The sequence below is a fragment of the Sorex araneus genome, chromosome 3 (genome assembly GCF_027595985.1).
Source record: "Sorex araneus isolate mSorAra2 chromosome 3, mSorAra2.pri, whole genome shotgun sequence".
In the NCBI taxonomy this organism is placed as follows: Eukaryota; Metazoa; Chordata; class Mammalia; order Eulipotyphla; family Soricidae; genus Sorex; species Sorex araneus.
In genome coordinates, this window is record NC_073304.1 from 73389956 (window position 1) to 73404417 (window position 14462).

Below are 14462 nucleotides of genomic sequence, written 5' to 3' on the forward strand. Positions count from 1 at the left end.
AGTTCCCGTGCCACTTCCCCCCGCTGGCAGCTCTGCAGACACCTCCACCCACCCACGAGCGTGCCAGGCTGGGATTCTACAGATCTGGAGGAGAAGGAGGGGATCCAGATATCCAACAGTGCCCTCAGACTTCTCAGCTCGGCTTCCACACCTAGGCACCCAGCAGTTAAAAAAAAAAAAAAATGAACACGCAGATTCCAAGCAATAGGATCGTCTGCATTTTATTTGCACCTCATTTGCAAGTTGTTAATTTCCCGTCCAGCTTCTTCTGTTCCAGGTTCCTTCTCCCCCATCTCCCTCGAATCCCCCAGATGCTAGAAAAAATTTTTTTTGGGGGGGAGGGTGGGGCCTGGGGGTGGTTTGCAATAGCAGAACACAGGACTTACTCCTGGATCTGTGCTCAGGGATCACTTCTGTTGGTGCTCAAGGGACCAGGCTGTGTTAGGGATGGCTGTGTCCTAGTGCCCTAGTAGGCCACGTGCAAGACAAGCACCATACCCACTTTACTCTCTCTGGCCCCTCAGGAGAACAGAAAATTTCTATTCCTCTTTGCCAAGACAGACCCAGCCTTTTCAGCTGGCCTGCCTGCCCTGTGTTCTACAGAGGTGTCTTTCCATGACTGAAAAAACGGGGATCCTTCTAAGACTCTGCCTTGACCGCAGGGAAGGCACAGCCGCAGGACTGATTTTGCCGGTGAATGTAAGGGGAACAGTAGGACAGGCAGAGGTGGGAAACGCCTGCCACAGACCCTGGAGCTGGAGGTCAGACATCCGGTGGGGCTCCTTCCAGATGCTCAGAGGCGGGATGGGGTCCCTCCACCCACCACCACTGTCTCGCCATTGATGTAGCTGGCATCCTCAGAGCACAGGAACGACACGATGCCCGCACATTCCTCAGGCTTGCCGATCCTACAGAAAGCAGAGGCAGCAACAATCAAACAGGCCAGGCCCTGGCCAAGCCACGGGGAATGAAAGGCGCTTCATTACAACTAGCAGACGAGGTGTCTGGATTGCTTATGAACCTCCTGCCCACCCGACCTCTTTATGGTTCACATATAGAGAAGCTGTATGGCTTAGTGTATGTGTAAATGCTATATTCTGCAAGAAACATAATTCATCCTATTCAGACAATGGAGAGACACTTTGCTTCTTGGAGATCTGAGGGCACCCAGATCCCAAGTTATATATAGCAAGAATCTTGTGAGCAGCTATTTCAGACTTCAAAGAATTTGTTCTACTAGGGCTGGAGAGATAGTACAATGGATAAGGCATTTGCCTTGCATGCAGCCGACCTGGGTTCGATCCCTGAATCCCATATGGCCTCCTGAGCACCTCCAGGAGTTATTCCTGAGTGCAGAACCAGGAGCAACCCCTGAGCACTTCTGGGTGTGGTCCAAAAATGAAACAAGCAAGAATTTGTCTTACCTCTGGGCATACTTGTGAAGGGTCAGGGGTCTGTGCACAGTAAATGGACAGTAAATGGATTGTTTAACGTGCAGTTTCCATTCAGACCATTTCTTCTAGGAATCTATTTTCGTCCCTCTAAGTCAGATTTGGTGGTGAGAATGTGTAAGCTTTCAGTGTCTGTATCAGTGATTGCATGGTTAGGGAGCATTTTGCCACAGAATGCTTGACAGGTGGGTAGAACTTGTACCTAGAAGGCCTGGGTTAGTGATTTTCCATCTTAGCTGTACACTGTAATAATCGAGTAGGCTTAACCCTCCACTTACTTCAAAAAAGGAAGATGTTTTGGCTCATACAATGGAATCTCTAGGCAGCTGGGGATGTGGTTCATGTGGTAGAGCACATGCCTTACATATGTGAAGCCCTAGGTTCAATCCCTATTTGCGCTGTCCCCAGCACTGGTAGGTGATTGCCTTACTGATGCCCTTGAACTACTGGGAGAGGCCCTGGGGCACTGAGCACCACCGATTATGGCCCCAAATCAATAATAACAAGAACCCCTCCCCCCAACACACACACACACACACACACACACACACACACGCCCAGAGTGACCAGTCAGTCAAGTTTCCCTGACCCTGACTTATTCTAACATGCATTCACAATTGAACATTATGGGGCTCAAGAATCACTGGGGGGTAAGAAGGACAACGCTTTCCTAATGAGGAAGTTGTGAATTCGATCCGCAACTGACGTAAGGCTCATGCTGACACCAGGATGGCTGTGGGAGTGCTGGAGGGCTGGGATGTGGGGTTAGCAAAGAGCGGGCACTGCTGGTGTGAAGGGGCAAAATGAAGACGCTGAAGATGAGAGTCTTGCAGAGGCCTAAAGCAGGAATGAGGCAGGGAATGCTGAGAGATGGGAGCTAGAGGAAAGTGCTGGGCTCTTTGCGGGAAGAGGGTATTTTTCTTAGGGAAAGGAAGTTGGACTATCAGTAAAGCTCTTTACTCCTTCCATCTGGATGGCAGGATCATCAGCTTGAGCTCCGGAAATGGGACTTCATATCACTGAAGGGGAACCTAAAGAACATGGTCTCTCATGCTAGAAGGAGGAAGGAGGCAGGGTCTTTCCCTGCTCTCCTGAAACCCAGAAGCTTCTGTGTTGAGTTCCTGCAATGGAAGCTGACCCCTCGCCCATGTCCTGGGGTGGTGGAGCTTCAGACTGTGAACTCTGAGGCAGAGACGAGCCAGTCTGTGCTGTCTGGGGACATATGAGGGATCAGCCCTTCTGTCTTCATCCTTCCTAACCCTCCCTGTGAGAGCCTCACCTGCCTATCCGCATGGCTTCTTTTACGCTGTCTTCTCTTGCCTTGTCCGTCCAAAACTGCAAGAAAAAAGAGAAGTGTCTTTTAGGTGAAAGTGGGCAGCAAATGGAGAACTGGGAGGCTGTCGGGGCAACGGAGGGGAAGGAGGGAGAGGCCCTGGCACCGCTAAATCCTTCTCTCCCAGTCTCTTTCTTCCACCTTCATTTTTGTCTGGCTAGATTCTGGGGAGGCATTATGGTGGGTTTCCCCTACTTCAACCATGTATGAAGACAGAAAACCATGAGGAAAGTCTAGATTCCTCAGATCCCTATCCCAAGAAAGTTCTGGGGACAGGGCTGTGGGTTCTCTGTCCAGGTGGCAGGTCATGCAAAGAGCAAAGCCCAGGGAGGGGTGGGACGGGCTGGGAGCGGGGGTCCCAGGTGATAACCCCCCATCACTCCCTAACACATGGAGGTGCCCGTTCAGAGTCCTGGGGGACGCAGGCCCGTCCTTTCTCACCACGCTGCTGAAGCTGGTCTTAATGAGGCCCGGGGCCAGGCAGTTCACACGGATGTTCCTTGGGCCCAGCTCCAGCGCGAGGTTCTTGGTGAGGCCCAACAAGGCTGTTTTACTCACGTTGTAAGGACCCAGGCCCTGAGCAGATGGGAGAATGGGTCAGTCGCTTCCTTTCAGTGCTTTCTTGGCTCTTTTTCCTTATGGGGATTGGAGTGGGGAGTCTGGGTCCCACTTTAGCTCTGTGATTGGGGGCTACTCAGAGGCTGCTCCCGAGGTCACTCCTGGGGGATTGTAGTGGGACCAGCCACATCTGAGGCAGGGGCCTTAACCCCTGTTTGAACTTCTCAGCCCTCTGTCTTGCCTCTGACTGTGACACATGAAGGACAGTAGATAAACAGATTATGTCCCATCAGGAAGCTCCATTTAGACAACTGTCATGTACCTCACTAGATTAGTGTGTCGGGAGTGGGGGTTTGCTTTGCACCTTCCCCAGACTCTTTTATTTATTGATTTTTCTGTGGGGAACTTGGTGTGATTCCCCAGAGGGAGGAAGCTTCTCTGGGGGCCCCTGGAAGGGCAGAAGGAGCAGATCAAGTGAGCAGTTCTTACCGGAAACGGACTGTAGCCTGCGATGGAGGCCACTATTACCACTGAGCCGCCTCTGGAAAGGGAAGAGAGTGACCCTCAGCTCCGTGGAGACCACTATCCCCAGCCTGTGGGTGTCCCCTGCCACCACGCCTCCCTCCAGCCCTCTGTACCCGCGTTTTTCCATCTCGGGCACCACTGCCTTTGTGATCAGGGCTGTGGCCTTCACATTAATGTCCAGAATCTGAAAGCGAGAGAAGGGGAAGGAAGTGTGAGAAGGGGGTCCTGGAGAAGGCAGGGCGATGAGGTGGGCATGGTATGGCTCTGTGGGCCTGTAGTTTCAGGCTCCATGCGGATCGTAGAGGTGAGTCACCGGGACCTTAGGAGAGAAAAAAATCTAGGCTTGGAGAGAAGTGTCCTTCATGGACTCACTGACACTTAGTACGAGAAAGAATGGAGCCTGCTTCATGTCATTTCCTAGCCAGTCAAACTGGCCCAGAATATGCCTTTAAAAATTTTTAAAAAATTAATACTGTTTTAGTTATTGGAGAGTTCGGCTGGACCACACTTCCTGGTGCTCAGGGGTTACTCCTAGCTCTGTGCTCAGGATGACTCTGGTGGTACTCACGGGACCATAGGAGGTGCCTGGAATTCAAACTGGGGTCACAGCCACAGCTGCATGCAAGGTCAGGGCCTTATCTCCTGTACTATCTATCGTTCTGCCCCCTGGCCCAGATTATTATTATTTTTTGCTTTTTGGGTCACACCTGGCGATGCACAGGGGTTACTCCTGGCTCTGCACTCAAGAATTACTCCTGGCGGTGCTCAGGGGACCATATGGGATGCTGGGAGTTAAACCCGGGTTGGCCGTGTGCAAGGCAAACGCCCTACCCACTGTGCTATGGCTCCAGCCCCAGATTATTTTTCTTTTCATCCCCCCCATTTTATTTAAGCACTGTGGTTTACAAAGCTGTTCACCATGGTTCGTTACAAGGATTCAGTATTCCAACACCAATCCCACCACCCCTATCACCTCCCCTCCATCATTGTCTCCATTTTCCCAACCACTTCGCAAGCCTGCTCCTGTAGAAGGCCCATCATAATTTATTGTATATTGCTTGTTACCACTAAATGGCTAATGGAATAATTTTTTAAAAATGGAATAATTTAAAAATATTTCCATAGAAGAAAATGTGTGAACATTGTTGCATCTCTCCACGAGGATATTAAGTCCTTGTTGGAGGATTTACAAAGCTCTTGTTGCAAGTTAAGCCTTCTGTGTACATGTTTTTGTTAATTGAGATTGTTTGGCTTCTGTGTTACATCTCATCCAGCTGGTGTGCTACGACTGGCATGTCAGTGTTGTTGAGTTTGGAGATGTCCAGGAAACCCAGAATATTTAACTGGGCAGGCAGTTAACTATTGAACTGTGGCCCAGATCATTTGAAACACTCCAGCCTTCCCTAGATTTGAGCAGGATTTCTGCATGTCTTTCTGCAGATGAAGGGGAACCTTGTCATAGTAGGTCTCCTGGATGTGTCCCGGAGGGAGAAGTGCTTTGCAGGGATAAGTGTGGCCTGACCCAGGCTTCTGGGTTCTTCTGAGCCTACAGAGAGGCTCCCAGGCCTCTGGAATGGGCTGTTCAGCTGGATATTTACTTATTTTAAATTTTTATTTATTTATTTAAAATTTATTTTATTAAATCACCATGTGAAAAGTTACAAAGTTTTCAGGCATATGACTCAGTTATACAATGCTCGAACACCCGTCCCTTCACCAGTGCCCATATTCCACCACCAAAAACCCCCAACCCCCACCCCAACCCCCCACCCCCGCCTGTGTAGCTGATAAATTTCACTTCATTTTCTCTTTACCTTGATTACATTCCATATTTCAACACAAAATTCACTATTGTTGTTGGAGTTTCCCCCCAAAAAACAGCCCTGCTGACAAGGAAGCATTTGATAATTAGTTTTCCATTGCTGAGAATGAAGAGATATGATATCACGGCCGCGCGGTTTAGGAATTCTGTATTTTAGTAATTAAGTCCAGGGAGATTTATGTTAGAAATTGCATCATTTCCCTTCCTGGGGCAGCATGGGGTTATGTCTTAGTTCACAGTCTAGAGACATTGCTGGAAGCAGTTGCTGGTACCAAAAGTAGTCTAGCTGGCTTCCGGATCGTGATCGATCAGCAGCAGAGCAGCCGCACAAACGTGTGGCCACCCGGGTCGCATCTCAGTGGAGCGCGCGTGCTGGTATCGCCCCGGCCCGAGATTGCCCACGCGTCCCTTAGTTCACAGTCTAGAGACATTGCTGGAAGCAGTTTTGCTAGTACCCAAAGTAGTCTAGCTGGCCTGGACATTTACTTATTATCAACATTTTTTAAAAGTTTGTTCTTGGGCCACACCTGGTGACACGGTGCTGGGGGATTGTTTTTGGAGGTAACTGGGGGAATCACATGATGCCAAATCCAGGCTTCCTCCATGCAAAGCTTGTGGCTGGCCTACTAAATTATCTCTCTAGCCCTTGGCTGGACACTTGTTAGAAAGTGGGGCCATGAGGAGGCACTTTAGGGGACGCTGGGGCATAAGCTTCGTGCAATCAAAGGCAACATCATGACGAAAGTGCATGGCTCTTGCTAACAGTACGCGTGGTGCAGCAGGGACACTCTCATCCAGGGTCCCCTGTGGTAACTTATCCTGGAATATTTCAGCCTCATTCATCACCAGAATGCAAACACTAGTCAACTTCACCCATATCAGCCAATTGGTCTATCTCCCGCCTCATCTGTCCTGTGAGCCTGATCAGGCTGTATAGATCCCTTGAAGATAAGTGGCAGGTATCATGATACCTGGAGTTCTTTTGCATGAGTTCTTCAGAATAAGGGTATTCTCCTACACACCACCATCCATGATCACACCCTTAACATTTCCCATTGACCTACTATGCTGTCCATAATAAAATCCACCCTCCTCCCCCAGCCTCACAAATGACCTTAATAATCCAGGTTCAATTAAGGATCAATGATTATTTTTGGATTTGATGTACTGTGATATTAAAAAAAAGTCAACTCAAAAGAAAAATTATGAGTTCAAAACTGTTTTTTTATGTGGTCTCTATCTAGGCTTCTCATGAAAGATTCGCCTCTACTTGAAAGAATATCAATCAGGAACTGGCTCACTGAAGAACATCATGTCACTTCAGTCTTTCTGCCTGTTAAACACTGATAAACTATAGTATTTTTGCATCCTTAAACTTCAGTGTTAAGCAATTATCAATATTAGAATAAAAAAAGGGAGATCTTAAAAAACTTTAGCATGTCCAAATCATGTGGGACTATTAATTGGTAGTAAACAAAGACAGATATGTTAATTAAGGCTTTATAAGGAAAGGATAGAAGTGCAGAAAATATACTATAAATAGAATCTAATTAAACATGCCACATAAAAGCCAATTTTAGAGCATTTGAATCTAGACATCTGGATGTTAGATGTTCTTGACATTGGAGGTAAGAAGGAAAGAGCGCAAGTTATTTCCAAAGTCTGTGGGGTTCTTTTTTCCTTTTTTTGGATCACACCCAGCAGTGTTCAGGGCTAACTCCTGGCTCTGTGCTCATCATTCCTGGCAGGACTCAGGGAACTATATGTGATGCCAGGGATTGAACCTGGGTCACTCGTATACACGACAAGGGTATCTGCCCTGCTATCTCTCCAGCCCCAAGTCTCTAACACACAGTCTGTGTGTTAGAATGTGACAAGTTAGGTCATTTCATGAGAACTGGTATTTCATTTAACTAGCTGTTAAAGTCTTCCAACTAATGAAAATCAATCTTCCTTTGGCAGCTGAAAGGGGACGGCTGGCGTATAAGTGTAAGTAGTTGTCGGCATATTAGCTGCCATGTCTCTGTTGGAAACAAACCAGGAAGAAGAGTTTGGTTAGAAAGACTTAAGGCGGGGGATGGGAGCATGGGGAGCAGGAGGCTGGCAAAGAGCAAATGGAAGAAGACGCGATAGGGAGAAGCAGCAAGGAAGGAACAGGGCGGCAGAGAGGAAGCCACCCCTTTGTTAGGTACACTTGAGGTGTGTGACAGATGACGAGGATTCACATAATTTTCTAGAACTTGACAAATGCGTTCTATAAGCAGACTGTGTTGATTCCTGAGGCCTTGTCCTCTGCTGTTTGAATCACCCCTTACCTTATCCCACACCTCTTCTGTGGCATCCAGCATGTTTCCAAAGAAAGGGTTGACGGCTGCATTGGAGACCAGTATGTCCACACCCCCGTGAAGTTTCACAGCCTGGAGAGAGGAGTGGGTGTGAGTCAGGGCTGCTGGTCATAAGGACAGTTCCTTTATCAATGCAGCTGTTCCTTATTATTATTATAATAATTGTTATTATTTTTGGGTCACACCCGGCGATGCACAGGAGTTACTCCTGGCTCATGCACTCAGAAATTACTCCTGGCGGTGCTTGGGGGACCACATAGGATGCTGGGAATCGCACCTGGGTCAGCTGTGTGCAAGGCAAACGCCCTACCCACTGTACTATCACTCCAACCCCCCTCATTCTTTTTTAAAGTTTTTTTGGGGGTCCACACCCAGTGGTGCTTCGGGCTCTGCAATCCAGGAGTGGGGCTCAGGGGATCATATGGGATGCGGGGATTGGACTGGTGCTTGCTCACCTCTCTGGCCCCAGTGGATGTTCCTCCTTAAGAACAGCTGTCAGAGAAACATCTCTTTCCCTTGTAACATTTCCCCCCTCCAAGCTCCCCAAGCTCTGCTGCTGTGCACTTCAGTCACTAGATATTCCCCTCCCCCCTCCCATTCATCTCTCCACTACGCCCCTCTTTCCCATTCTGTGTCTCTCTCTGACTAGGCTCTTTTCTCACACTTTCCCTTGGGAGAGGATCCCTTATTCTCATTTTCACCAAGGGCCTGCTCTTCTTGAAGGAATTATCTTTATCTCAGATAATTTTAATAGAAAGGGTTTAAACATCTTTCCGGAGAAGGGACCAGAGAAATAGTATAGTGCGCAGAACATTTGCCTTGCATTGCAGCCAACCAGGGTTGGATCCCGGCATCCCATCTGGTCCCCTGAGCACCACCAGGAATAATTTCTGACTGCAGAGCCTGGCGTAAGCTGTGAGCATCGCCGGGTGTGGCCCCAAACTGAAACCACAACAAAAAAACAGATGGGTTTAAACACACCCATCAAGGCAAGTGGACACCTTGGAGAAGGATGGGGTGCTGAAAGGAGGTAAGGAGATATGTCTGATACCCTATGGGTAACAGGATTGTAATCCAAAGTACCTAAAAATTAAAAAAAAAAAAGAAAAAATTACTTGCCATAGAGGCAGGCCTGGGTAGAGGGGTGGGAGGGAAACTGGGGACACTGGAGGAGGGAAATGAGTATGGGTGAAAGACTGGTGTTGGAACCCAATCGTGAATGACTTTGCACCTTTGTAATTAAGTGATTCAATTAAAAAAAAAAAACCAAAACAACAAACCCCAAGCTCCAAACCCAAAGCCAACAACCTCAGGGGGCTGGAGTGATAATACAGCGGGTCAGGCGCTTGCTTTGCACGTGGTCCAGCCGGATTGGATTCCTGGCATACCATCCCCCTGGGCACTGCCAGGAGTAATTTCTGAGTGTAGAGCCAGGAGTAATCCCTGACCATCGTTGAGTGTGACGCAAAAAGACAAAAAAACCCTAAACCAAACCAAAATCCCTACCACCCCATAGCCATAGAGTCTCCTCGGGTGGGGCTGAGATCATCAGCCTGTGTCCCCACAGTGAAGAGGATGAAGCTAACCTCAGGGCAGTTCACCGCTCAGGGATGCCAAAGTGAGGGTGTGAGGCCTGCTCATCTGGGCTTTGGGAGTGGGTGAGTGATTTGCCGGGCATCCCTGTTCAGAACTGGCCTGGAGCTGGTTTGGAGCGGTTCTTTGGAAGTGGGTTAGGGGACTGGAACTGGCTGTGTGGGAGCGACGACCGGGAAGGTCCCCGCTGAGCTTCCAATAGTCCCACGGCCCCCTGCCCCAAAATCACCAATCACCTCCTCCCCGGCTGGTTTGGGACACGGAAGTACGGAAGATTCCAGGTGGAAACTGGGATTTTCAAAGGGAACGCAAGCACAGGCAACATCTCAGCTCACTGCAATGTCTCAAACAAAGACTACCTCCCACTGCCTAATAAACCGTCATCAGAGGGGAAGGTACGTGCTGGAGTAACCGAGTGGCTGGGAGAACCTGCCAATGATTTGCATTTGCCCAGAACTGGCAATTGGGTGCCTTGGGCGAGCAGAACTAAATGGGCCCTCAATCAACTTTGCGCCTTGCGATTTGGCACGCAGAGGGGTGTTATTACCAACGTGTACCATCTGTTAGCTCCCGTTTTAACTAATTATTCTTGCTAACTAGGTGCGAGGCTCGGTTGCTTCCGACACTGCAGAGGAAGGAACGCCCGGGCTGTCAATATGTAAACCGAACACAGTTTCAAATCATATCGTCTCTGAAAGTCAGGATCGATCCATCCTCTGAATTCTGGTGTCCTGGCACAAAGCCCAGTCACCTGCCCTTGGACCCGCTGAAGTCTTGCCTGTGGACTTGTGCCCAGGCAAGCACTGAGGAGGTTAGAGTGTGCCAGCTGCTGTGCTTTCAGTGGGGAGGAGACGGTGGTTTGCCACCCCACCCCCGCCCCCGGCGCCTCTTCACGTCGGCTGTGCCTCTTGTCCCCTGGCCCTCTGGGTCTCTCCACTTGCAGAGGAGAGGAGGCTGGTTTCGATGAATAGACACAAGGGCCGCAGACAGTGAGAGTCTGATGACACTCAGGTGTGTCAGCGGTCCTGCTCTGAATGATGTGATCATTGCCTCGGGGTGGTTCAGACCAGTGGAGAAGCGGCTGATGCGATTTCTGCTCGCTAGGCCTCGAGAAGCTTCGAGAAGCGAATCAGGCTGCTGAGTATGCTCGAGCTAATGGAGCAGTGTCCCCCATAGCAGGGTGACAGTCACTGAGCAGGTCTCACACCGGAAGGAAGGATTCCTTCCCTCTCCACCCCAACATGGGTCCTACAAACTAGTTGGGTCATTTTGGACTCATTCTTCTAGTTTCCATTAATATTTAATATTTTTGGTTTGGCAGGGGGTCATACTCAGTGGTGCTCAGGGCTTACTCTTGGCTCTGTGCCCCTCCAGTTCTCATTAAAAACCAAGTTTTTAAACTTTTTAGCACTGTAATTTATAAAACAGTCCACGATAGGGTTCTCTGTACATGACAGTGCCACACGACACCCTCTACCAGGGTCTGTTTATCCCCACCACTGAATTTCCATGTTCTGACACTGGCTTAGAAAAGAAATCATGGTTGGTTCCCACTCAACATCTCTTGGGTCTATCTAGTTTGGCTCTATACTACTGCTCCAGAACTCACTGGCCCTGCTGATGTCCATGGCCCCAAATCTTCTCTGTTCCTATACACCTTTCTTGCCTCTATCTAGTCTCCATTCGCATCTTGCTCAACACCTCATTTCCCACAAGAAAACCTTCAACCCAAAACTCCTTTGAGATACTATGGGGCGTGGGGAGGCGTGCCCAGCTTTCTTGCTCAGCTAGTTCCCCAGTGAGAGCTCTGCTCCAGTGCCACCTGGCATTTGCACATCCTGAAAAGCCACCTCTTATTCATTCTGCATTTGCTCGCTCTGCAGGTAGACCTGATGGAGTAGGCCTGACCCTACACCATTTGCCCAATCTGCCTCCTCAAGGTCTAACCTGAGCCCTTACTTCTGGAGCAGGGCTGAAGGACAGGTAGTTCACCAGACTTGGGAGCTGTGAGAGCTGGTAATCTGGGCAGGACGACGATGTACTGAGTCAGTATTCCTGGCCCCAGGGTCACTAATCTCAGGATCAAGATGTGAGTCTCAGGCTCTGTTCGGAGGTCTGTGTCAGGCCAGGTGACCTTCTCAGATGCACATCTGGTGTACCCTCTCCAATGCACAGTTGAACATTTACTTTTCCTTAAAAGTGCAGTAACTTACTATCACCTCCCACATGTCCACTTGCCTCTTTTCACATCAACTTTTTCTAGAGTGTAAAATTCTAAGTTCTTTCTACTTTTTTTTGGGGGGGGGTAAGGGAGAAGGGGGGGTTGTTTGGGCAACACTTGGCAGTGCTTGGGGGCTATTCCCAGCTCTGTGCTTAGGGGTTGTTCCTGGCAGTGCCAGGATTGCACGGGGTGGGCCCTAGCCGAGGGATGCGTCTTCACCCCTGTACTTATCTTGCTGGCCCTGCTCAGCCTGTTTCCACCCATCTTCCCCTCCGTTAGTGCCTCCCAGTCCTGGCTACTCCCTTTACAACTCTACCAAATGGACACGGGCCCTGAGCCTGGGGAAAGTGAAAAGTTCCTATGTCCTGTGTAGCTGGAAGACTGGTGCCAAGTACAACTCTGACCCTGGCGTAGGTACTTTTCTGGAGACCAGAGTGTATGTGGGCCCCTAAGGCTGGACGCCTATGCTGGGAAAAGGCCATTTCCCCCTTCCTGGCTGTGTGTGGTGACTCCAGCACATCTCTCTAGCTGGAAGAATCATGGCTTGGCTGTCACAATTAGAGTGAGCTCAACCTTGACCAGCCAAATAGTGTGAGGTAGGCAGCTGAAATAAGGCCTTGGAGCTACAGCCTGCAGGGACCACACTGCAGAACAGGGCACTGGCTGTTAGTTTGGGGGTGGAACCTCTATTTTGCAATTGTGTTTACTTCTTTGTCCAATTAGATTGGGAACCAGGGGTGAACAAGTGCTGCTTTTTCTTGGGGCGGGGTGGGGATGATGGCATCACAGGGGTGGATGAGGTAAAGCAGTCGCGGTGGATTCTCTGACTAGGGTGGGCTCATTCTCGGAGACATACAACAGAAAGGCACAGCAATGCAAACGCCAATGTGCTGAGGGCTGGCGCGGGGAGGTGAACATACTGCTGGCTCGGCTGATACGAACATTGTCCAGGAAAGCAGGGAAGGAGGCTCAGACCGGCTCCCTTCTGCCACCCCCTGGCTCTGTGCCCACAGTCTAGCTGCTCACCGTGGCCACCAGCCGCTCTCGGTCCTCGGCCTTCCCCACGTGGCACACAGTGCCTGTCACGCTCAGCCCCTCCCCCTGCAGCGTGGCAACGGCGCGGTCCACATTCTGCTGCTTCCGGCTGCTGACCACCACATGGGCCCCGTCCTGGGCCAGGCGCCTGGCGATGGCAAAGCCGATCCTGTGGGCAGAGACAGACATGGACTCTCAGCTGGTCGGGGAAGAAAGAGGGTTTGAATTCTAGCTCTCCCTGGGAATGACCTGCATGCGTCTGATCATGTGATGAGCAAGGTTAGTGGCACCTGCTGTTACTGTTTAAAGTGAGGTCAGACTTACTACCTTTTGGGCACTCGCTCAGGTATTTTTAAGGTATGGTGCTCAGGAACTGACCTCATCTTCTCCAGGTGCCACACTGGGATCAGGCCCACAGGCTGCAGGCCTGGGAGGGAGGTGAGTTTGGTGTGCAGCGGCAGCCCCTTCACGACAGGAGGGTGGTGAAGGAGTCCCACCCCTCCCAATACCTTCTGTTCATCTCAAACAAGTGCCTTAGTTTTTGTTTTGGGGTGTGCGTGCAAGGAAGGCCCTCTGGCTAATTCACACTCCTCCCCTGCGTGGAGGATTTTTTTACACAGTTTGCATCTGCCCCATGCCTTCCTGCTTTATAGATTTGTGGAGAGCTGGTGCTTTGCAAAGTGCCAGTTCAGAGGAGAGGGTGGAAAACGGGCTGGGCTAGGGACACCTGCGTGCACTGAGCAAAGCAAAACTCTGAACTCAGGGGGCTTGTGTCCCGTGCAGGGGTGCGGCAGCTTCTGAGAGTCTCAGAGGCATGTCCAGATGAGGTGTGGGGACAGTCCACGGAGACTGGCGATGGGAACTCTGAAATCGGGGCTGGCTCGGGGCTTCCGGTCTTCCCAGACTGTAGGTGGAGCCGGTGGACGGGGGCAGGGCAGCCGGGGCGCGGGGAGCGTCTGCAGGCAGCTCCGGAGTCTGCGGGGCCGACGCCTGTCAAGGCAGGGGCCAGCGCCAGGGCGGTGCGTGGGGCTGCGGGCAACCACGTGGTGCTCTCCTTCTCACGTGAGGGGGCCCGGGAGGTAAAGGACAAAGGGTCAGCACCAGCTTCCGGGCAGCCAGCAGCGGGCGGGGAGGGGGGTGCGCAGGCACTCACCCATCGGTGGAGGCCGTCACCAGGGCCACTTTATTCGCCAGCGGGTCCCGGCGCGCCCCCCCGGAGCTGGCCATCCGCAGCGACTTCCACACCTGGGCACAGCAGCCCCGCAGCAGCCCCGCCTTCTGCATGGCGACCGAGCGGGGGTGCGGCCCGGGGGAGGTGACCGCGGCGGCTCGCCCTGTTGCCCGCCCCGTTGCCCGCCCCGTTGCCCGCCCCGCTGCCCCGCCCCGCCCCGTCCCGCGCGCTGGGAGCTGTGGCCGCGGGCGCCCCCTGCCGGCACCCGGCCGCCGAGCCCCGTGGGTCAGTCAGGCCACCCCCCACCCGCTTCCCCGTCCTCCGGGTCTCCCTTCCGCGTGTGCTGGCCCGCGCCGTCTCACGTGGAGGGGAGTGGGGGTGGGAAACACTTTGAGCTACACCTCCAGA

At 51.2% G+C, this 14462-nt stretch overlaps 1 protein-coding gene across 3 annotated transcripts; it reads right to left on the reverse strand.

Annotated features, from left to right (window-relative positions):
* Window positions 1–205: 205 nt before the first annotated feature.
* On the reverse strand, window positions 206–14241 carry LOC101544956 (dehydrogenase/reductase SDR family member 4). Of its 3 annotated transcripts, XM_004609457.2 has the most exons (8): window positions 14037–14241; window positions 12875–13052; window positions 8005–8106; window positions 3981–4051; window positions 3832–3883; window positions 3226–3360; window positions 2731–2786; window positions 206–908 (listed from the first exon to the last, which is right to left on the reverse strand). In XM_004609457.2, exons 1-8 carry the CDS (start codon window positions 14165–14167, stop codon window positions 794–796), a joined length of 840 nt encoding a protein of 279 aa, XP_004609514.1. In that variant the 5' UTR covers window positions 14168–14241; the 3' UTR covers window positions 206–793. The 3 variants fall into 3 exon arrangements, with proteins under 3 accessions (XP_004609514.1, XP_054986876.1, XP_012788438.1); XM_055130901.1 differs by lacking the exons at window positions 3832–3883; window positions 3981–4051; XM_012932984.2 differs by lacking the exons at window positions 3226–3360; window positions 3832–3883; window positions 3981–4051.
* Window positions 14242–14462: the final 221 nt, after the last annotated feature.

Bases quoted from the DNA above. Each gene is read 5' to 3' on its own strand.
- LOC101544956 (XM_004609457.2), bottom strand. From the start codon at position 14,167: ATGCAGAAGGCGGGGCTGCTGCGGGGCTGCTGTGCCCAGGTGTGGAAG. The intron at 4,052-8,004 runs GTAAGGGGTGAT...TCTCGCTTTCAG, and splicing joins CAGAAGAGGTGTGGGATAAG to ATTCTGGACATTAATGTGAA. The intron at 3,884-3,980 runs GTACAGAGGGCT...TTCCCTTTCCAG, and splicing joins CCCGAGATGGAAAAACGCGG to AGGCGGCTCAGTGGTAATAG.